The sequence below is a fragment of the Vicugna pacos genome, chromosome 5 (genome assembly GCF_048564905.1).
Source record: "Vicugna pacos chromosome 5, VicPac4, whole genome shotgun sequence".
In the NCBI taxonomy this organism is placed as follows: domain Eukaryota; kingdom Metazoa; phylum Chordata; class Mammalia; order Artiodactyla; family Camelidae; genus Vicugna; species Vicugna pacos.
The window spans coordinates 5,710,802-5,734,612 of record NC_132991.1 but is presented as its reverse complement, the minus strand read 5'-3'; the positions used below and the strand labels follow the sequence as shown (position 1 = coordinate 5,734,612).

Here is a 23,811-nt window from a genome sequence, read left to right as displayed (position 1 = left end):
AGTAAATGCTAAATATTTCTTTAAATGCAATTTGGCATTCCCCTTTCAGGATTAGAAGCTTTATCTGAGGGACGCAGTTCTTAAATTTTGGATGCTCCTGGTACTTAAATTTTCAGACCGTTCCTCTCTTACCTGAAAGCCACAAAGTACTCATAAGGAAAAACTCTTTACTTGTATATAATGCTTATATCTTCCATTAACGTCAGTTTCCTCTATTTATATTTTATGATGGTACAACATTTTTCTCTCATAACCTTGGGTTATGTGGGTCTGCATGACTTGTATTTTGACGCTTCGTGATTCAAATGTTATAAATGGCTTTTGACATATAGCAAATGCCATGTTACATCCTAGAGCAATGTCTGTTTTTAGCAAATTGCTGATCTTTTCTTCTTTTTTTAATATCCAGGGGGAAAAAAAACTGCCTGCATAAAATTAGCCTGGATTGGCTCTATCATTCTCTTAGTGTTGAACAATAGTGACTGTGTGAAGTATTGCATATTCTAGGGCTAAAATTGGTTCTGTGCCATTTCCCTTGGATTTATAAATCTTTGACTTTATAGAGGGGCACATAGCTTTGCTTTGAAGAAATGAGTGTTTGTAAATTAATGTAGAAAATCAAGTCTTAAGATGCTTAAATAAGTTAGTCTATAATAACTTAACCAACTGAGTCGTTCAGACGTTTAGTGCTACATTTATTCAGTTCTGCATCAGCAGGAAGTGGGAATTTCATCTTCACAGCAAGCATTTCAACATTTACATCCTAGTTCTCGCATATAAATGCAGTATCACTTGGGCATTTTGAGGGCCATTGAGTCTAGGCAAAGACATTTGGAACTCCTTGGATGAGTAGTAGGAAGAATAAAGATGATGATGATGATGATGGTGGTGGTACATGTGTGGTCATAATCCATCAGCTCGGGTCTGTCTAACCTCCAACCTGTGCTATTTTGGCACACCATGCCACCTCTACATCAGCATCTGAGGGGAAGGGGGACCTCTAATGAGAATTAGAAACTATATTTCAATGATATTTAAAATGTGTTGGGAGGTAGAAGCTATGTCAGTTTTAAATAAGAAGTTCTGAAGGTTTTATTTGTAAGAGACCTGGGATTTCTCAAAACGATTATATATATACACACACACACACACACACACACATATATATATATATAGAGAGAGAGAGAGAGAGAGAGAGGAAAAAAACTTGTAATTCATCTTGATTGAATGGGACCCTTATATGTTAGCTAAAAACCTTGATATGAATGAGAAAGAGAACAGCGGTGTTTTCCAGTAGTGGGACCTTTGTTTGCACTCTTACCCTCCCACGTCTCAGTAGCCACATTTACCATTAAGCTTGTCTTCCATATTTATTTTGTAGCTCAGCACATACAAGAGCCCTCTCACCTTTTCCTTATAAATCTAATGCAGTTGTAGCCTAAAAGTTGAATAAAATTAATTAGGAAGTACATTATCTTTAATACAATGAGGAGTTCAGAATGACTTGTGCTTTCCTTAGTTTTTGCAACCTATTTATTTTTAGCTAATTTATGTAAAAAATATCTTTCAAAAATATCTAAGATATTTTGGGGAGGTCTTTTAGAGAGGCAGCATAGCTTACATAAAGAGTTTGGCATTTCAAGTCATAACAATTTTGGTTTAAGTCTCAACTTGACCACATGATCTCCTATATATATTTTAACTTTCATAGTTTTAGTTTCTTAACCTGTAAACTTTGGATGATAATAACATATATGTAGAAGAGCCTTTAAGGGAAATACAAGTAACACTTTAAAAACAAGTATTATAGACACAATGTCTAGGTGGAGACAAAAACAAGGCCATATATATGCTGCCTACAAGAGAGTCACTTAAGATCTAAAGACACACACAGAAAGTGAGGCAATAAAAAAAGATATTTCATGCAAATGAAAATGAAAGAAAGCTGGGGTAGCATATTTACTTCAGACAAAATAGACTTTAAAATAATGACAGTTACAAGAAATAAAGAAGGACACTATATAGTGATAAAGGGATCAATCCAACAAAAATGATATAGCAACTGAAAATATGTATGCACCAAACATAGGCATACCTAAATACATAAAGCGAATAGAAATCAGCATAAAGGAAGAAATTGACAGTAATGTAATAACAGTAGGGACATTAATACCCCATTACATAAATGGGTAGATCATTGAGACAGAAAATCAATAAGGAAACACAGCCTTAAATGACACATTAGACTGGATAGATTAATAGATACATATAGAACATTTAATTCAAAAACAGAAGAATACATATTCTTTTCAAATGCACATGCAGCATTCCCCAGGATAGATCACATTTTAGACTCCAAAACAGGTTTCAATAAATTTAAGAATATTTAAATCATATTAAACATCTTTTCAGACCACAGTGTTGTGAGACTAAAACTCAACTACAAGGAAAAACATTGCAAAAAAACCCCGCAAACATGTGGTGTCTAAATAGCATGATACTAAAGAACCAATGAGTCACTGAAGAAACCAAAGCAAAAATTTATAATACTTGGAGACAAATGGAAATGGAAATGCAATGACCCTAACTCTGTGAGTTGCAGCAAAAGCAGATCTAAGAGGAAAGTTTATAGCAATACAAGTCTACCTCAAGAAACAAGAAAAATCTCAATCTAACTTTATACCTAATAGAACCAGAAAAAACAATAAACAAAACCCAAAGGTAATAGAAGGAAAGAACTAATAAATAAAGATCAGAGCAGAAATAAATGAAATTGAACAATAATAAACAATAATATCAAAGAAATTAAGAGCTAGTTCTTTGCAAAGATTAATAAAATCGATAAACCTTTAGCCAGGCTCATCAAGAAGAAAAGAGAGAGAGACATAATCAATGAAATCAGAAATAAAAGAGGAGACATTACAACCAACATGACAGAAATACAGAGGATCATAAGAGATAACTATAAAAATGACATACCAGTAAAAGAAACAATCTAGATGAAATGGGTAAATTCTTAGAAATCTAAACTCTCCAGGACCAGATGAGTTTACAGGTGAATTCTATCAATTATTTAAAGAAGAGTTAATGCCTATACTTCTCAAAATATACTGAAACATTGAAGAAGGAATATTTCTGGACTCATACTATGAGATCAATATCACTCTGATAACAAAACCAGATTGGCAGAAAAGAAAAGAATAGAGAAAGAAAAGAAAAGGGAAAAAAGCACATCAATTACAAAAAATCCTCAATAAAATATCAGACTAACAAAGTGAAGAATAAAAAATCATTATCATCTCAATTGATACAGAGAAAGCTTTTGACAAAATGTGTCATCTGTTTATGACAAAATCTCTCAATAGCATGGGTATAAAGAAAACATATCTCAACATAATGAAGGACATAGTCGACAAACCCACTCATACACAATATCATGCTCAACAGTGAAAAGCTGAACGTATTTCTCCTAAGATCAAGAACAGGACAAAGATGCCCACATCACCACTTTTATTCAACATAGTATTAGAAGTCCTAGCCACAGAAATCAGACAAGAAAAAGAAACAAACATAATCCAAGTTGGAAAGGGAGAAGTAAAACTGTCACTGCCTGCAGATTATATGATTCTATATATAGAAAATCCTAAAGATGCCATAAAATCCATTAGAACTAATAATTGAATTTGGTAATGGTTTAGGATACAAAACTAATACACAGAAATCTGTTGTGTGTCTATATACACTAACAAACTGTTGGGAAGAGGAATTGAGCAATCCCATTTACAATTACATCAAAAAGAATAAAATATCTAAGAGTAAATCTAACCAAGGTGGTAAAAGATCTGTGCTCAGAAAACTATGACATCGATAAAACAAATTTAATACAAACAAATGAAAAGATATACTGTGTTTATGGATTGGAAGAATTCATGTTGTTAAAGCCATACTACCCACAGCAATCTGCAGATTTAGCTCAATCCCCATCAAAATACCAAAATCATTTTTCACAAAACTTAGAAAAAATAATTCTAAAATTTGTATGGAAACAAGAAGCCATGAATAGTCAAAGCAATCTTGAGAAAGAAGAGAAATCTGGTGGCATCACACTCCCAAATTTCAAACTATACTAGAGGTAAAATAATCAAAACAGTATGATACTGGCACACACACACACACACATACACACAGATCAATAAATGTAACAGAAAACTCATACAGCAGAATAAGGAACCCAGAAATGAACCCACATTTATATGTCAGTTAATCCACACCAATGTAGTTCAAGAATACACACTGGGAAAAGGAAATCTCTTCAATAAATAGTGCTGGGAAAACCAGAGAGCTATATGCAAAAAAATCAAACTGGTTTAATTTCTTACCCCATATAGAAAAATAAACTAAAAGCAGATTAAAGACTTCAATGTAAGACCTGAAACCATAAAACTCCTAGAAGAAAACGAAAGAATATACTCTTTGACATCAATCTTACCACCATTTTTTTTTTTTTGGATCAGTCTCTTCAGGCAAATGAAACAAAAGCAGAAATAAACAAATGGGACTACATCAAACTAAAAAGCTTTTGCATAACAAAGGAAACTATCAACAAAATGACAAGGCCGCCTAGTGATTGAGAGAAGATACTGCAAATGATAGATCCAATATGGGGTTGATATCCAAAATATACAAGGAACTAATACAACTCAATTTCAAAATATTAAATATATAAGTAGAGAATCTTAATAGACTTTTTTTCAAGCAAGATACAGAGATGGCCACCAGAAACATAAAATGATGTCAACAACACTAATCATCAGAGAATTGCAAATCAAAACCACAATCAGATACCAACTTTCACGTGTTAGAAGAGCTATTATCAAAAAGACAACATGTAACAAGTACTGCTGAGGATGTAGAGAAAATGGGGCCCTCATACACCATTGGTTGGGAATGTAAATTAGTACAACCACGATAGAAAATTTTATGGAAATTCCTCAAAAAAAATAAAAATAGAACTATTACATGATCTAGCAATTCTACCTCTGAGAATTTACTCAGAGGAAACAGAAACACTAATTTGAAAATGTCTATGCACGCCAAGGTCACTGGAGCATTATTTGCAACAACCAAGATAAGGAGACAACCTAAGTGCCCATGGGTTGACTAATGGACAAAGCAGTTGTGGTATACATACAATGGAGTAATATGCAGCCATAAAAATGGAGTTTTGTCATTTGCTATACCATGGATGGATCTAGAGGATATTATACAGAGTGAAATAAGGCAGATAGAGAAAAATAAATATAATATAATCTCACTTATATGTGGAATCTAAAAACCAAAACAAACAAAACAATTGAAACAGAGAGAGAACAAACTGGTAGTCTCCAGAGGGGTAGGAGACTGGCGGGTGGCCAAAATTGGTGAATGGGATTAAGAGGTATAAAACTCCAGTTATAAAATAAATAAGCCATCATGATATAATATATAGCTTAAGAGATACGGTCAATGATATCGTAATAACTTCGTAGGAGAACAGATGGCCAATGATATTGTAACAACTCTGTATGGGGACAGAGGTTACTAGACTTAACGTGGAGATCATTTCACAATGTATGTACATATCAAATCACTATAGAGTTCACCTGAAACTAGTATCACATTGAATGCCAACTACATTTCAATAATAAAAAATACTGCATTATTACAGAGGAGGTACTCAGTAAGTGTTAAATATTAAACAAATGCAAGTAATTGTGTCCTACCATATATTAGTTAGCAAAGTTATAAGAAGCAAAGATAATTGGGAACCATCTTACCTTTTTTTTTTGTCTCTCCGTATATGTAAAAATCTGAGAAATCATTATGTCAGGCCTCACACTGAGAATATTTTTTCCTATCAAAAACACTTGTTCTCTTCATTTATTTTCAGAAACCTTTCAAGGTTTGCATGCTTTTTATACATATAGAATAATTTTTTAATATTTTTTATTGATTTATAATCATTTTACAATGTTGTGTCAAATTCCAGTGTAGAGCACAATTTTTCAGTTATATATGAACATATATGTATTCAATGTCACATTTTTTAATAAACTTTCCTAGAGATAGGACTTTATCCAAAGCATTTCTTTGCTTAAAGAGAGACGGGCATGTTTTGCTGTTTCCCCTGACTTCCCCCGTGTGCCTGTTCTTGTACCTGGAACTTGTGCTCATGGCAGTCACAATAGCAATACCCTTCCAAGATCTTGGCACCAATATGGGCTTCTTTTTAACTGAGTTCTAAAAATGAGATCTGGCACTTTTGACTTAGACGCTTGAGGCAGAGCTACAGTGACATGTCACTTTGTACTGCTTTGAAATCCTACAAGGCAAAAACTTCCTGCCACTGAATGCTTCCTTTCTCTGGTCTTCTGCCTCTTTCCGTGAAGACTTCTGATCTCTAACTCTGCCCCGTGATAACTACCAATGGGTAGCTAATGTGTGTTCTGAATTATTACTCCCAGGTACTTTGAGTTCTAGTGCTAACCGGCAAATACCACCTCGTCTTAATTAAAGCTGTGTGGTGTGGAGGACTGTCGCATAACAACGTTTGAAAAGTCTCGTATGCTCATAACCTGTCTTTTTTAAGCTTATAATAAGGAATAAGCTTACTCGTGATGCTTGCATAAGTAAGTAACAGATACACACCACCACCGTAGGATAGTTGTGGGAATATTTAGAAGCAGTTTCCTCCCCCACACCAATGTTCTCTCACACTGGAAGAAGGGTGTCACTTCACATCTGTGTTTGATTTTTATTATCAATCACCTGAAAAGTTCGCACAGGATCTCAGCTATGGAGTATCTAGAAGAATGCAGTGGTAGGAAGAATATCGACCCACAAAGACAGTGTCTAATTCTACAGAACCTGTGAATATGCTGGGCTCACTGGCAAAGAGGAGGTAAGGCTGCTGATAATATTAGTGTTGCTAATCAGCTAGCCTTAAAATGGGGAGATGATGCCTGATTATCTGGCTGAGCCCAGTGCAATCACAGGGGTTCTTATAAGTGAAAGAAGGGGACAGAAGAACATCATTAGATGTAGATGTGGCTTTGGAAGAAAAGCAAGGAAATGCAGCATTGCTGGCTTTGAAGTTACAGGAAGGGGCTGTACGCCAAGAAATGTGGGTGGCTTAGAGGATTTAGAAGAGATAATGAAATGGATTATTTCCTCAGACCCTCTGTAAGAAATGCAGATTGTCAGCACCTCGATTTTACCCCAAGGAGACCCGTGTCAGAATTCTGCAGAGCCATGAGACAATAAATTGTGTTGTTTTATTCTGTTTAAGTGTTTAAGTTTGTGCTAATTTGTTACAATAAAGCCACACAAAATTAATTCACATGGTTTCTTTTCTTTTACTGTAAGAAGAGAAAGGTGATAAATTAGGTTTACATGGGTGTTGAAGTGGGGAAGTATAATGAGGTCAAAAACTAGAAAAAGCTCTGTTAAGGGAGGTTAACTTCTCATTTTGCTCTGTCCATTACATCTCTTCCTAAATGCAGCCATCAAAATGCTTGCTTTGCGATTGATGGAGGCATTCTTTGGTCATATGTGAGTAGAACTCAATTATACTCCACCTGACAGAAAGGAAAGTCCTTGTCTATTTCCAGAGAATAAACAGATTGTCATAATAAAATAACTATTTGGACCATCTAGCTCTGTTGAAACTATTATGCCTTAAGGAAAAAAAAACTTCATCTTGCATTGCAGTTTTATGTAATTGCAGCATAGCCATTTGTTCAAATTATCCTTATTAAAATAAAGAAATGGGCTTCTGAGTAATCTTACCACACAATTTGAAGACAATGAGACATCTGATCTTGCCATGAATCATAAATGATAGCCTCTTTGTCTTTTATGAAGACTCAAAGATTCTTTGGGAGATTGAGTGCTGTCATATAAAACCCATGCTCACCCATCAGAACCATGAACAGAACTAAGCATGTGACCATCTTGCATAGATGGTCAGCGTATGCAGGCCACTTAAAACACCGAACGTGATAAACTTGAAAGGACCACTTTGAATTCTGATCTCTCTGTCTGCCTCTTTTCATTTTTTTTCCTTGCTGTAGTTTTGAGTGAAATGTTGTAATGAGCATTATCGTCTGCTTGAATTAATCACCAGTATCCGTAAATAAATGGTGATGGAGATAATGATATAAATTTTTTAAAATATCTAGAGTGTAAAAGATTTATGAAGTATTTGTTACAGTTCATAAAATACATGAGTGAAAATTTAGAAATTTGAAACGTTATCTTAAAGTAGAGATAGCCCTAGCAATTTTCTGTATGTGGTTGATACACTGATACTTGTAGTGGGGATGGAGTTTGGAAAGAGGAGATGAGGAGACAGCAGAGATAATTTCTTTTATTCAAAGAATAACAAGATAATTTTTGTAATTTCAGACATTATTTAAAGAAGATATGGAGCATAGTTTGGAAAGAAACTGATTCTCTTTCATATTGCAGAGAATCTTGGATTGGATTCGGAAGTTGCTAAAGCAAACACTCTGGGTTTTGTTGGATGTCTGGCTTCCGTCCAGTATGACCACATCGCACCACTAAAGGCAGCCCTGCGCCATGTCACCATCGCACCTGTAACTGTCCAAGGGACCCTGACAGAATCCAGTTGTGCCTCCATGATGGATTCAGATGTGAACGCAGTGACCACGGTGCATTCTTCATCAGGTACACAAAAAAATACTCAAGGGAACTTTGCTCACTGGTGAAAATTTTTTTCTTTTGTTAATCTGTTTTTTTTTTTAATGGAGGTACTGGGGATTGAACCCACAACCTCATGCATGCCAGGCATGTGCTCTACCACTGAGTATAGCCCTACCACCTCCAACTCATGCTACTTTGATGTCTTGAAGATGCTTCCAGGCTAAAGCTAAGATTACTCAGTTCTTTGCCTTGTATGATTACAGAATTATGACTGGTTTCTTAGAGTGGTATTAAGTATATGTAAATAATCCTACTTTTAATGTGTTGAGTAGCTAGAAATATATATATTCTCCATATAGAATACATATAGAATTTATATATATTGTCTATATAAAATATATTCTATATGTATATATATATTATATATATATTTTTTTCACTACTGTTTAAGTGGCTACTGGTCTGAGGATGAAGAGTTTAGAGGTCAGGAAGGAAGGCTGGTTGTTGAACTAATAATTCATGTGATTAAAATCAACCTTCCTTAATAATAAGAAAGTGTCACAGCACTGTCATCCATTTATCTTCTCTTATTTTACCATTCCCTGAAATACCTTTCTATCTTTTCTTAGTTACCATCATCCTAGGTGCCTCAGAGTGTTTTAGGATTTGCTTTAATCAGTTGTGGCAATCAGTTGCTTGCCAAATAAGTTATGATTTATGGGCAGAGAAAGGGCATGGGGTTTTGCCCTGCTCAGCACTGGTCTTGTTTTGTTGGTGGCATCAGGTAATAGACAAGAGCCTGAGTGGACCCTTGGCTGGCCTTGATTTGAATTCTAAATCTTCAAATATGAAAATGAATATATGTATGTATATGCATGACTGGGACACTGTGCTGTACACCAGAAACTGACATATTGTAATTGACTGTACTTCAATTAAAAACGAAATAGTAAAGATGAATTCTAGATCTTCCATGAGTGAACTCTAGAGCTTTGGGCAGGTTATTAATGGCTTTGATATAACAATCTTATCTGTGAAATGGGAAAAATAATAAGCTTGTTGTAGTCATTCTCTGAGGAGTAAATGGTACAATGACACTAGTGATAGATGCTACGGGTCCTGGCAATTTCATGTGCACTATAAGCATGCCTAAAGGTGTCATTACCCCCTTTTAATATAGTTGCAGATTGTTACTTTAAAATGTATGTAGCTCAACGTTACCAACCCATAAGTGTCAAAGAAAAGATTCGAACTCTGGTCTGCATGTTTTCAAACTTGATGCTCTTTTCCTTCTACGATGTATGTTAATGAACATACAGTGGCATGTGTGAGGGTTTCTTGGCTGGTGTTAATTCTACTTTTGTCCTTTCCTGTTAATGGACTTAGAAGTCTCTTGCAGCTACAGAAACCTCTGAAGCAGAGGCAAGTGTCCTTCAGGTAGGAAGCCAAAGTCATGCACAGGGACTGTCCAGCCCAGCAGAGAGGGACTAAAAGGGTAGGCTGAGAGGGAAGCTATAGGCCAGAGCGGACAAATGAGCAGAGAACCACCATCGTCTGTTTTAACCCCTTATCTCATAACTCACATAGAAGCTAACGGGGTCCTGAAACCACCCGGTGTACGCAGGGTCCCTCAAATGCTTTTATCTGTGTGTTTGTTTGGATTCCTTCCAAAATGCCAGCTCCCACCGATCTGAGAGCACCTGGTCTAATCCACAAGTGTGTTATCTCCACTCCTTATCACAGACCTCCTTCTAGGACTTTGAGTGTCTTTTCATCGTTTCAGATCTTTTTGGGAAGACGGACGAGCGAGAACCACTCACCAACGCAGTTCGAAGCGACTCGGTGGTCATTGGAGGTAAACCATTCTTTGTTGCTGAGAGCAGGAAAGGCATACGTAAGCGATTCTGTGCTTTGGAGGAAATTATCCTCAACCACAGCTCCCCAGCGCCCAGAACCCTGCATGATCTACAAGATTGTGAGCCTTTACATGAATCTGTCCATCACACATGCTGTGATGGTCAAAGGCACCTCCCCTCCCGCCAGGTACCAGCAGCCCCGCGGACACGTCCCTCCCCTGAACACCAGGCAGCTGAACACAGAGTCAACAGCTGGATAATGTACTTGGAGACAGGCAGTGTGCAGCCTGTTCCTCACATCCAGTTGTCACTTTTCCTAAAGCACAAACAAAGCAAACCAGTAAAGCTACATATGGGAAGAAGCCACGTTGGGGCAGACAGATGGGCAAAGCCATAGGGTTGTTGGGTTTTCTCCACCAAGTGGATCTAAAGAGCAGGGTGAAGCCCACAGGACTGTGTTTTCACATCCAGCCGTGCGCATGGTTACTGGGCAGAGTTTCAGCTCTGCTGTGAACTCCGCCCCCGTCCCTCCTCCCTCTCTTTTCCCTTTTCTCACTGCCTCTTGGCTTCACCCCCTTTTATTCTGCCTCAGCCTGGCTGCTGCCTCCAGGAGCCTGATTTTTCTGTCTGTCTGTGCCTTGCAACACAGCCTGACTCCCAAGCCTTGTTTAATGTAAGATGCTGAGGAGATGCCCGCATCTCTGCCTCACGGGCTAGATGGACGGACCCACACGAGATGGGGTTCTCCTCTTAACCATCACCAGTAACCATTTATTTAACTTCTCTGTAATGAGTTCACACTGTGGGTCAGAACCAGTGCTAAGCATAGGGACAGGAAGATGAAAGACGGGGACACTGTCCTTAAAGGGCTCACAGCTCGGTAGTGGTGGTGGGGCAGGGATGGGGCAGATAAACAGGTAACAGTAGAGCCAGTGAGTAGGGTCTTGAGGGAGGAGGGACGGATGGTTAGTGGAACACAAAGGTGCATCCTTACCATAAGATTGTGAAGGAAACACACACACACACACACACACAACCTGTCCTCAAGGACATTCTTAAATTGTCTGACCTGAATTTCCACTTCAGGGAAGAGAGTCCACCTTGATTTTTGTTTGGCAACAAGAAATGTAGGAATCACTTTGGTGCCTGCTTCTCTTCCTGTAATTTCTCATTTGACAGATAGAGAAAAGACTCTTGTGACTGCTGACTTTTCCCCATCCTTGTCCAGGCTCCTGTGAGCCTGTGTAAGAGCAAGATGTTTCTCCCAGGCCCAGGGAAAAATTCCTGCAGGTTCAGAGTCTTCAACTCCGAAGACTCCCTGCACTGAAGGAGTAGAAACCAGTTCTGTAGCTCATCATTTAGCAGTTTAGTCCCTTCATGAGAGTCACTCACCACACCCAGTTTATTTCTAGGTTTGTTAACTTACCTGGTTCTATTCCGCCTTGCTCTAAAATTGCTGGGGAAAATGTCACATCCTGGCTTAGGAATATTTTAGAAAGTAAGCAATCCTAATCATGGGCTCAGCTCTGATAGAAATTGGTGTCAGATATGCACTCAGTATATTTAACTCTCAAATGCTCGTACTTATATAAAGTACAATGCAGGGTTTCCAAAAATAACTTTGTAAAATAATCTCAATATCTATTCTACATAGAAAAAAAACAGCAGATAATACACTTTATTAGGAATGAGTTTTATATCTGAATGTCATAAATAATTTTCAAATATTTTAATGCTGAAAACCCTCTCTTCACGTATAGACTCTTGTTCCCTTTTAAAATTCGACAGTATCCACATTTTCGCTGTCCCTTTGCTGACTTGGCTGCACACATCTCAAGATCCTTCCTAAAGAGATAGGGACAAGACCCCAGGGTCAGTGAGGACAACTTGCCAGTAAAATCCAGTGAAATCACATGCAATCAAAGTAGAGGGGGATCTGACGCAACAGGACAGAAGTGTGCCGTTTCAGTTGACTCTGGGGGATGGAGGGTACCATCTTTGAGCTAGCCTGCATCTAGGAGAGAGCAGAGCAGGGAGAAATGCCCTAAATGTTTGGTAAACATTCCATTATTAACAAAAGATTTTTAGCAAACCATAAACAAATTTATAGCCAAAGCACATACGATAAGATGTGAGACATTTAAATATCATTTTCTATTACTTTCCAGGATGCTAGAGTAGTCCTAAGATGCTTATCTGCAAGATAGCAAAGAAATGCGCTGATTAAAAATGATTTCGACGCATTCTTTAAAGCAGATCTTGAAGAAATTGCCTATGAAATCCTTTGCTGGTCTGATTCCTGTCTCCTTGATGGAGTTCTTAGTCGATGAAATAAAACATTCTCTGATTTAAACTGGCCTGCTCGCTCCCTAGCTAGTCTGAAAGAGGAAGCATTTTGTCATTGAAGACTGGAGGTCCGTGTTTGTTTCCGGACCTGCGGCGGGGTGTGATGTTTGGTTTTGTTTGGTTCTCTCCACTATGTGGCTTTCTCGTCAAAACTGACTTTACTCTCTGATGGGCTGCTCTGTGACGGTGCTGTCCCCTCTCTCGCCCGCGTCTCCCCGCAGGAGTCATAGCCGTGGTGATATTCATCATCTTCTGCGTCATCGGCATCATGACCCGCTTCCTTTACCAGCACAAGCAGTCACATCGTACCAACCAGATGAAGGAGAAGGAATATCCTGAAAATTTGGACAGCTCCTTTAGAAATGACATTGATTTGCAAAACACAGTGAGCGAGTGTAAGCGGGAATATTTCATCTGAAAAACTGCAGGGTCAGTGGATTCTCTTCCTCAGTTGCTCATTTCGTTTGTTTGTTTCTCCTCCTCCTTCTCCTCTCTTTTGCTTTTGGTCATTCTCCTCCTCTTATTTGTTTTCTGTTTATTTTGGGGGCACACCTGCGTCCACCCCAGCACCTATCCCCTTGAACCAGCCCAGAACACCAGGCAGCTATGGCCACTGCCTTCCTCTTTGACACACTTCTTGTGGTGAACGTGATGGCTCAAGAGACTGACTTTACTCATCTAGACCAGGAAGAGACACACGTGTGCACACGTGAATAATCGGTTCTGTATTTCCGGTTTCTAAGAGGCACCCTGCAGCTCAGGCTTACAGGCTCCTTTGAACCTCTGTGACTTCGGCATTTAACTGCCACCCCCCCTCAATTGCGAGTCCACTCCTACCAGGGAGCTCAGGGTGCAGAAAGATGCCAAGGCCTGGTTTGCGTCGGCGGCACTTTGAAAGGAACAAGAGAGGTTTGCTTTCATATTAATGTTCCTTCCCGTAGGAAGCCCTAACACATCATCATTTTTCACTCTGACTCCTGGCCCCTGAGTATTTTCAAATATAGGACACCTGATAGTAGTGAGCTATTTCTTTGTTGCATTCTTACTGCTCTCTCCTGGGGCTGACACTTAGAGCCGCACACAATAGCAGAAACCTAGGGGAAGCATGGAAACCAGTAGCTTGAAATCAGGAGACAATAAGAGATCTGCTAGGAAGTAGATGTTCCATAACTTCAAACATGCCTCTTCCAATTTTGTAAGAAATGTTAGCTAGTTATTCCTGGAATTATACTGATACATATATATATATGTATGTATGTTGATACATATACATATATATATGCTGAAGCATAAAGCAATTCAAATAAAAGTCTAAAATAGTGCCTGGTTCCATGAAAGAGTTTAAACCATCTTAATGCAGCTTTAGAAAAGCAAAAACAAAAAGCAAAGTAAAACAAACAAAAAAACTGCATGAAAGAAAAGAAACACCAAACACAGTTCTTTCCTCCCATCCACTCACTAAAGATCTGGTGAGGAACATAAATACAGGAGGTTTCACGTTTTAGAATAGACATACTACTTCATGTCTGTCCACCGAGCCATTTATCTTAGAGGCTTAGGCTGCACTGACATATGCGGTGTCTGGTTAGCTCCAGTGAACCCCCACTGCTTAATTTCAGAGGAGCCCTTAAGCTCTATAGCACATCACAGTTTCAGATCTGCAGCATCCTGTGTGTATAAAGGCCCACCACACTTCTTTTTGTAGGCATACACTCCCAGACGAGGCAGTGATCAATGTCAGGCCATTTCCCCCTTTTGACAAGGAAACATACAAGAAACACAGTCATTCCTTCAAGAAGGTATCTTGAGCTGCTCCACAATGTGGCAGTCAGAATCCTGGTGATTTTGCTATAGTGACATCCCTCATTCTTTGCCTTTGGGCCATCTTAAGGGAAAAGAGAACGGGGAAACAATACAAATACTCCATATGCTGGGAATGCTGGCATAACGGTCCACAGATGTGGAAAGTACTTGCTGATTCTCTTCACAACACAGGTTCGATTTGGAAGACAATGACCACATCTCCATTCTCCAGCCTTGACAGTTGGCAGGCATCCCTTCTTGTTCTCAGTGTGTCCCTCGTCTCAAATGTTTCACACTTTCCTGCGTGAAGAGGCTCCCATTGAGGAACTCCACAGTTTCATCCCATTTCAGGTCCATGTCAGACTTTTCTGCCAGTGTCCAAGCACGTGGGGTAAGGATTTAGCTTCTCATCCCATTTCTCAACTTTAAGGTGTTGTTCTAAATACACATTCTCCTTAAAAAAATTCTGTGGATTCTTACTCATTCCCATGGTATCTTTCTGCTAGTAAATTTCTTTTAAAGTGATTCTAACAAGGGCACTTTTTTTCCTTCTAGCTTTAATAAGATGAATGATCCATTAATAAGAGGAGAGAGCTTTAAATACTCTTTCCTCCTGCCCTGTTCTCTGTTTCCAATTTTCACTTTTGAATTTTCTATTTCCATAAAAAGGCTGTATAAATCAGCCTTTTGCTTGGCTACGTAGTCCTTTGTCCCCTGACATAAAAGTCACCATGAAGTGGAGTGGGTTTAGCCTGAAGCATCTCCCAACAATGAAATGGAAAGGCAAAGAAAGGTGTGAGTAATAAAGCTGGAACCGCTCATTATTCAGGTCTCTGAGGAGCGAGGACTATATTTTGCTGACGTGGTGCTGAGAGAACTGGAGGACTAGCAAAGGCCAACTTAGAGTACTTGCTTTTCTCATCTACTTATACACTCTTGTAGGTAGTTCTGGAGGGTGGAGAATTTGTCAGGATCCATCTTTGTTGCATCTGCATTGCAGAATCCCCCAGCATACCTCCCTGCATACGTAGACCACACAGACACGCCTACTACGTTTCATAGACTTAAAGATGAATACCAAGACAGGGCAATATGCATGCCACTCTTATAAGCAGAGTCTCAGGGCTAAACCAGAATTATTTTCACAGGGTTGGAATATTTCATAACCCCAGAGATCGCTAGCTTTCACCAGACGTATTTGAGGAGGAAGCAAGCTGCTCCCTGCAAAAAAGAGAACACAATTTTCAATTACAAATAAGTGCTAACTCTGCCTGTCTTTTCCTCAATGGTACCAAAACCCACGTAGTTTTGTGCAATTGTTTAGTTGTGTGAGTGGTCCGATTCTTGAACAATCATCATCTGAAACACCCAGTCCTTGAGAGCGTCCTAATCCCCACGTTAATCGGCCTTTCCTGCTTCAGTAATCGGGTTTCCCCGACCCCACGCTCTGGGCAACTGGACCCCATGATCTGACACTGTAACTCTCAGTCTTTGGTAATTGCTGTTTACAACACTATTTGATGGAATGTGGTCACTTTACTATTAAACCAAAAATATCTGTGCAATTTCACATTCTAAGGGGGCTACTACATTGAAGTCATTCCCATCAGAGTCTGTGTATGTAAGCAACAGTACATTTGCTTCCGCTAAATAAATACTTGCCACTGCATCACTCATTGTGCATGTAGGTTAGATTGCCATGATTTCCACCAGAGTTTGTCTGGAGAATTAAACATGTGCCACTCCTCTAGATACATTTTTTAAGAAAAGCTTAGCCTTTTCTCTACACTCAACCACAAATGTGATATTTCTTTTAAGGATCCTAGGGCTGATTTAAAAAAAAAACAGTTTTGATTCTCTTTAGTAATAACAGAGATGGTACTAACCTGACTTCCATCTTTTGTCCGACCAACCCCCATCGCAGGGTAAGGGGAGGAGGATCAGGACAAAAGACACAATCTGATCTCTACTTTGTTCTTTCTTTTCTTGACTACCCAGTATTCCTAGGGTTGCGCTAAGCATTAGGTGAACAAATATATTCTTGCCCTTGGGAAGCTCAGAGTCTAGTAGGGGAGGTAGGTATCATTGCATTAGGGGTTTGCATGAGATGCTATTAAAATGGAGAATAAAGGTTCGACACTGTCGTTCTTGTAAAGCCCTTGCTTGAGACTGAGAGAAATCGATACTTTCTGCAAAGTATGTATATTGTTTTTCTTGTTTATTACTTCCACCCTCAATGAGCTGCTTCGTTTCTCTTCTTCAAAGCAAATCTCTATCTATACAGGTATATTTCTGTGGAGAGAGATGGATTGGCTCCTTTGCGACAGCAAGAATGAACGGTCTCTGTGTCCACAGTCCTTCTGGGGAGGCTGGATTCTCTCCATTCTTGTTTTAATTCCAGTTGGGGAATTCTGCAAGTCCTTCTTCCATGGGTCAGACCTAAGGATGACCTGGGCATTCTTTTTGAGGCAGGAAACAAAAATCTCCACTCCTGCACCCCTCTTTCTCTTTTCTCGGTTCTTTTTTGGCATCTCTTGGTGACCGATTGCACGCATTGCTTTTCCAGATGTTCCTTAAGGCATCTTTGTTGTCCCCCAGCTCCTCTTAAAACCCACCTTCATCCTGATCAACCATTTTTGACTTAACTTTGGAAGATCTCTGAGAATGAAATGAAATGTATCTTTGAGTAAGTAATCGACTAAAAGGCATTGTCCCTCTAAGAGTGATCTCCACTCTGTGCTCTGGGTGAATTCTTCCAGTCCTGAAAAATTGCACATTTCTCTTCCTCCGCAGGAAGCTCATTCAGTTAGAGAAGCTATACTGAGAGAGACAGGCAGAGCATCTTCTCCAAGGTGTTCAGGGAGATAGGAATCAGGCTGTGAGTTCTTTCTTACAAAAAGTCTTGACAGCTTGTCCACCACCTCCTGGGTTTCCTTTGAATTCCCCCAGAGCTACGATCCATCAAAACTACATTGTGAGATCAGCCCGCCAAAGGGAACTGGAGACACAGCGTATAAGCCACTACTCATTTTTCCTTAACCTCAAGGCTTGGGCAGACTTAATCCTCGGTTGTCCTGCAGGTCACAAGTCGACCAAATACATCAAGAGCTTTCTTTGTTCCTGCAGATGCAAAAGTGGTTAATGGAACAACATGTAGGCAACTCCAAACTTTCAGAATACTTGGAGGCTTCTGAGTGTTATTTCATGTCTCTTGTGCAGTTTGAAGATGTTTTCTTTAAAACACAGACACAAATACATAGTGTAATTGAATTACTTCCATACAGCATTCTTAGGTCTTTCCTACCCTCCTCTCTCATGTCCTCAGCCACACTCTTATTTGTCAAGACATCTAGTTGGCAGATGTTGCTGGTCCCTAGTTTTCATCTCTGCTTTCACAAATTCCAAATAGTTGAACCTCCTAATGGGGAAAAAAAAATCACACACACACACACAAACACACAAACACATTGTAAAAATAGGGTTGTTACTCAAGCTTCCTTCCCTATGACATCCTCCATACATGTCTGTTTGATAGGGAGAGACACATTTCCACTTGAGTTGACAGTTATTTGAAGCCTTCATATAAGATTTTCTTATTTAACTCTTTTTCTGCTTTTGAGTAACGGTGGTCTTATTTTTGCACTAGGGTACTCTGAGGGGGAACAGAAAAGCACATTTTTTAGTGAAATATCATACTTTGTAAACTAGTCGTCTGTCTTTTGTAATGTTTATAGTCTACAAAGTGGCCGAACAGACGTGAGCAAGGACTGAGGCAAAAGTGGGTGTCAGTGTTTTGAGCGCACCTGCTGGGAGGAGGTTGAGGAGGAAGAGGGACGCTTGGCAACAAGTGATGGCCTGTCCACAGGAGGAGGGGCTTGGCTTCCGCGTGAATCATCCACCTGCAGCTGCCCTTCCCCCTTTCCTGGCTCCTAACTCAGGAGTCTCTTTAGTGCACTTGGGTCATCATCTTACACGTTAGGGAAAGAGGCAATACCATGGGCTTTGCATGAAATATTCCTTAGTTACCTTTGCATGATATTTTTGACCCTTCCCGGCTCTACTTCAATGACATCTTTTTCTCCCCCAAGATTTTTATTCCATCAGGACTGATTGTCCCAGGATGCTTTAGAGCTATCACCACAGTGAGCTAACCTGCCCGGAGTGAGTGAACACCCAGATACAACTGTAAGGAGAAGGGGCTGTCAGATAGCTCCCTAGGTCCACTCTCCTGAATCAGGATCCCCCTGGGTAGAAGCCCTGAGGTCCTGAAATCAGTCCAGTGGTCTCTCTCTCCCCTCCATTGGTCCTACCACGCATAGATCTGCCATGAAGAGGAGGAAGATGGTACATCCCATCCCTGACAGTGAATGCTGCCAAGGACCCATCATCCGACGCTCTCTGGGAACGCTGTTGTCCTCAATCCTCCCCAGTCATCCAGGGGAACTTTGGCAAGATAGCAAGACTAACTTAGGAGAGTAGTCTAAGGCCATGGCCAAAGGTGAAGCTCATTGATTCAGTGATTAAATTCCAGTCTTCACTGTCATTAGCCATGTATTCCCCTGCCTCAGAAGCCAGCAGTAGCCTTGAGGACATGGAAGATGTGCTGGGTAGGCAACAGGATCGCTGTATCACTCTGCAGACTCTTTGGAAGGCCTCCCCATAAGTAGAACTTTCAGTGAGACCTGAGGGATAGTATTAATGAGCTTCTGCCTAGTCGGACTTTCCCACATTAGTCAACCCCATCCTCAAGTCTTCACATGAAATATTAACGTAGTCTCTTCTCTTTAAATGGCAGTGTCCACCCATGTAAACTTGCCCGGCCTTAAAGACTCATGCAAAAAAAAATACCAAATCTTGCTTACAACAGCAGAGTTCTATCATGAGAGGGACTTTGTATCCAGTGAGGTCCAACACCAAGAATTTTCTCCTGAATCTGGTAGTTGACAGACCTCCTGATAGACTGTGCTGTCTTTGGCTATCACTTCCCTCAGTCAACCAGAAGAGGCCAAAAATGTACAGAGACATCGCTGGAATGAGGGCTGAGGGCAAACCAAGGGTCTGTCCCCAGGGTGTGCTGGAGAAGGAGTCAGCCAACTTCCTGTAAAGGATCAGAGACTCAACATTTAAGTCTTTGCAGAACAGTTTCTGTTGCAACTACTCCCCTCAGCTGTTGTCACAGGAAGTGGTCCAGACATGACTGTGTTCCAATAAAATTTTATTTACAAAAATAGGCAACAGGTCAGAGATTCGAACCATGGACTGTAGTTTGCTGACCCCTATTATAGAATATTACCCTGTCCATTTCAGTTGGGCAATCGGTCCCACTTTGGAATATTGAGGTCCTCCTTTTTGAAGAATGAGAAAGAGTACGGAGATACTTTTGAACAAGTAAACACTAAAGTACAAAATAGCTTCCTCCCCCAAAATCTATGTCAGACTCTTTATTATGGCAAAAGCACAAAACAGGTCACCTCTCTTTGTAGATCCTCCTGAGTCTAGCCTTTCCTTTGGACCTGCTCATTTTCGTTCCCAGAACAGAATCCCAAGTGATTTTGCCTCGTTTCAAGTCAGTTTTGTAGACCACGTAACAAGTCTTAATACACTGTATGGGGAAAAAAAATAAATAAACGTTAGCCTTAGATTTCTTTGTTTTCTATGGTTCCTGTTGTACAGAAGAAAGACTTAAACTGTAAATAATGTATATTTAATAAAGAGAGAATTTTGTATGATTTTGTGTGGAAGACAAATGTGTCTTGCTGTGTTTTCTTGGGTTAATGAAGAGTCAAACAATTAATCCCTTGGCTCCAGTTCTCATTCCTCAGACCATTAACTCCCAGACAACATGAGCTGTGGGGCTGCTGGAGAAACATGAAGCTCCCTCTCTCAGGGTTTATTGATTTCAACAGACCAAAAAGTGCTGCCGTGGGCTCTCTCAGCGCCCAGTGGTTCATATTGACTTGTATGCCCGGTTCAAATCTGCAAGAGCAAGTTCATTGACTTGGTCAGAAGTCACGTTCAGGGCTCTGAGGCTGTTCTGGTTTCTTGAAACCTGGTGCCTCTCCTAAACCTTCATCAACACCCACTCACAGCGGCCAGATTTCTTATCTCTCCTTGCTTTCCTCTTCTTCTCACAGAGAGTCTTAACTCCCAGCTGCTTGAGATACTCAATAGGCATCGTCATGAAACAGAACTCACTTCACAGAGTGTTTTTTCAGATTTCTGTGTACGGGGTAGTCAGTCAACAGAGAGAAATTAAACACTGACGTAGGTTTAAGCAGGACAAGATCATGACACATAACTCTTCTGATGGCACAGTGGAGAGTGGACCACAGGGAAACAAAAGCAGAGGAAGAGAGAGGAGTTGGGACCCATTTCAGAAGCCTGGGGAAGCATGATGGTGGCTTGGACTACGGGTGTCCCAGCAACGATTGTGATGACAGCTAGGGCCACACAGAACCAGATGGATTAGAAGGAAAGTAGGAGGGAGAAAAAAGAATCAGAAGAGATTAGAATTTGAGGCTTAAACAACTGAATGGATGGGAGCAAATTGTTTTGTTTTGGGGAAAGGTGGCTGTGAAGTGGGAATGGGGGATGATGAGTTCAGTCTGGGGTTTTGTTAAGTTTGAGATTCCAACCAGGGAACGAGTGTGGGTGTAAAGCTGGGTCTATGTCTATGGTTCAGGAGTGAGGTCGGGCCCAGAGAGACACCTGGAAGAGCTCTGTATATGTATATGTACGCTTAGGTCTATACATATAGATGAGTGTGTGTGTGTGAGAGAGAGACAGACTCATTGAGCTCACCTAGAGCATGAGTGTAACTAGAAAACAGAGCCTGAAGCAGTGGTCTATTACAGGAGAAGGGACCAGACACTGAGGAGGGAGGAAACTAGGTGAGTAAGTTGGAGTCCAGAAAAACAATGCTTAATCAGGAGGAAGTGGACTGTCCTTAAATGCTACTGAAAATCTGTGAAAAACTAAGTCAGATGAGAATAGATAAACACCATTGGCTGTGGCAAGATGAAGGGGCCAATGCCCATTTTTAGAGGCACTTGAAGAAGAAGTGGGGAGAAAACTCCATTTGGGGGTCAGCTGAAGTGATGGAGAAGGTTGGGGACAACACGGACTAAGGCTCAGAGTCTGATGTGGTAGAGATTCATGGACTTGGGAGCCAGGCAAGATGGGGCTCAAGTCCCATCAGAGTCCATCCTCCAGTTTTGGTGAAATAAAGAAATCACTGTAACTATTATTTTTTGCAGATGTAAATTGGAAAATAAAAATAAAAACAAAAATGCCACTTGCAGAAACATGGATGGACCTGGAGACTGTCATTCTAAGTGAAGTAAGTCAGACAGAGAAAGAAAAATGCCATATGACGTTACTTATTGGTGGAATCCAAAAAAAAAAAAAAAAGAGAGAGAGAGAAAGGAGAGAGAAACTTATTTACAAAACAGAAACAGACTCACAGACATAGAAAACAAAGTTATGGTTACCAGTGGGGGAAAGGGATGGGAAGGGATAAACTGGGAGTTTGAGATTTGCAGATACAAACTAATGTATATATAAAATAGATAAACAGCAAGTTCATACTGTACAGCACAGGGAACTATATTCAATATCTTACAGTAACTTATAGTGAAAAACAATATGAAAATGAGTATATGTATATTCATGTATGACTGAAGCACTGTGCTGTACACCAGAAATTGATGCAACATCGTAAACTGACTATACATACAAAAAAATTTAAATAAAAAGCTTTATAGAGCCTGAAGAGTTAACCACTTAGCTGGGTACCTGGGCAGTAGATCCGTCTATAAAAGCTGCCTAACATGATTTCCTTACCATTTATTAATGCACAGATGACAAATGACCCGTGTCACAGAGTTGAATAAAGTAAGGTATAGAAAAGGCTTTGTTCGGCAAGGGGGCTCAGGAGTTTTTATCTATGGACTGGACTGGGAAGATGTCTTGAGGTCTAGTTCTGGTCCTGCCATCAGTGAGCTTTTGAGATGCCCTCACCTGTCCCTCCAAAAGAGAGTACAGGATTCTAAGTAATGGAATGAATCCAGTATCTTGAAAGAAATTTCTGCAATACTTCTTCATATCAGAAGAACTGATCAGAGAATTTGGCCAGACACTCATGACTTCAAATTCCAGCTCTTTTAATTAGCAGCTGAGGGACAGCTCTAAACGAACCTTTCCTCATTTCTGATGTTCAGTGCTTCATCGCTTAATAGATTGTGAAATAGATTGTGAAAAAAAATTCAGTTCCCTGCCTTCTTTTTTGCAATCTGTTTTCTAGTTACATCATGTAACCAGAGAGTGAAAGAAGAAGTTAGTGATGGACTGTGTTAATCTCATCCTTCTTTTCATATCTGTCTGTATTTGGTTTAAGCCTGTGACATAAAGAGGAGAAAAAGATGACCCTCAGTCCAAACAGACATGACATGTGGGGAAAAAACCCTCTTTGTGCTTTCAATAATAAAGGCTGAAACTATATACGAATTACTTTTATTTTTCATGAAGCTTTAAAAGTAACAGATTGGCAAGGGCCTGAATTGGATCAGGTAAATGATCTCACCGACCTGCACATCCACATCCGAGCCAGGCTGGGAAGCACTTGGCACAGCCCAGTCCTGACGTCAACACCCCGGGGGGCCGAGAACAGAGGCTGGAATGAGCAACCCATCTGTGGGGAGGAAACAGGGGCGCTCTTGACAGCGCTGACCAGCTGAAATGGCAAATCCAGCTCAGCCTTAGCCTCTGAGGAGCCCCAGCTGCCCGAAGGGGCCGGAGAGAATGAAAGCCTGTCACAGCATCTCCTTCCCTGGCCGGAGAAGAAGCGATGTCACCCGCCAGCCAGCGCAGGCAGACGCTCCTGCGAAGGGGCCGCCTGGCTTCCCCTGGCACTCCGGTTTGGGAAATGTGACAGCGTGTTCTTGTCCCCCAGGGCCCTTTGTTGTGTGCAGTGCTTTCCTTTAAGAGCTGCCGGCTTGATGAAGAGCGTTGGCGTGAGTCAGAAGTTCTCGGGCAATAATAATGCAGTAATCAAATAATTACCAATTGTTTGGGTCTATGGTAGGTCGACTCAGCACATTACTTC

General features: G+C 40.2%; 1 protein-coding gene and 2 long non-coding RNA genes across 5 annotated transcripts in view; 2 read left to right on the top strand and 1 right to left on the bottom strand.

The window, feature by feature from the left end:
* CNTNAP5 (contactin associated protein family member 5) overlaps positions 1 to 13,341 on the top strand; it is a 730,584-nt gene extending 717,243 nt beyond the window's left edge. Inside the window, exons 22-24 of the mRNA XM_072960805.1 lie at positions 8,509 to 8,727; positions 10,487 to 10,558; positions 13,127 to 13,341. Coding sequence (XP_072816906.1) covers positions 8,509 to 8,727; positions 10,487 to 10,558; positions 13,127 to 13,323 — 488 coding nt within the window. The 3' untranslated portion in view covers positions 13,324 to 13,341. The remainder of the gene's footprint in view (positions 1 to 8,508; positions 8,728 to 10,486; positions 10,559 to 13,126) is intronic.
* On the bottom strand, positions 12,274 to 20,996 carry LOC140696320 (uncharacterized). Of its 3 annotated transcripts, none has more exons than XR_012072480.1 (3): positions 20,796 to 20,996; positions 20,180 to 20,310; positions 12,274 to 12,404 (listed from the first exon to the last, which is right to left on the bottom strand). It is a non-coding gene; the product is annotated as an uncharacterized lncRNA (long non-coding RNA). The 3 variants fall into 3 exon arrangements; XR_012072479.1 differs by lacking the exon at positions 12,274 to 12,404 and adding an exon at positions 19,034 to 19,390; XR_012072478.1 differs by lacking the exon at positions 12,274 to 12,404 and having other exon boundaries at positions 20,137 to 20,310.
* Positions 20,997 to 21,215: 219 nt separating this feature from the next.
* Positions 21,216 to 23,207, top strand: LOC140696557 (uncharacterized). Its single transcript, XR_012073023.1, has 3 exons — positions 21,216 to 21,598; positions 21,965 to 22,047; positions 23,011 to 23,207. It is a non-coding gene; the product is annotated as an uncharacterized lncRNA (long non-coding RNA).
* The last annotated feature ends 604 nt before the right edge of the window (positions 23,208 to 23,811 follow it).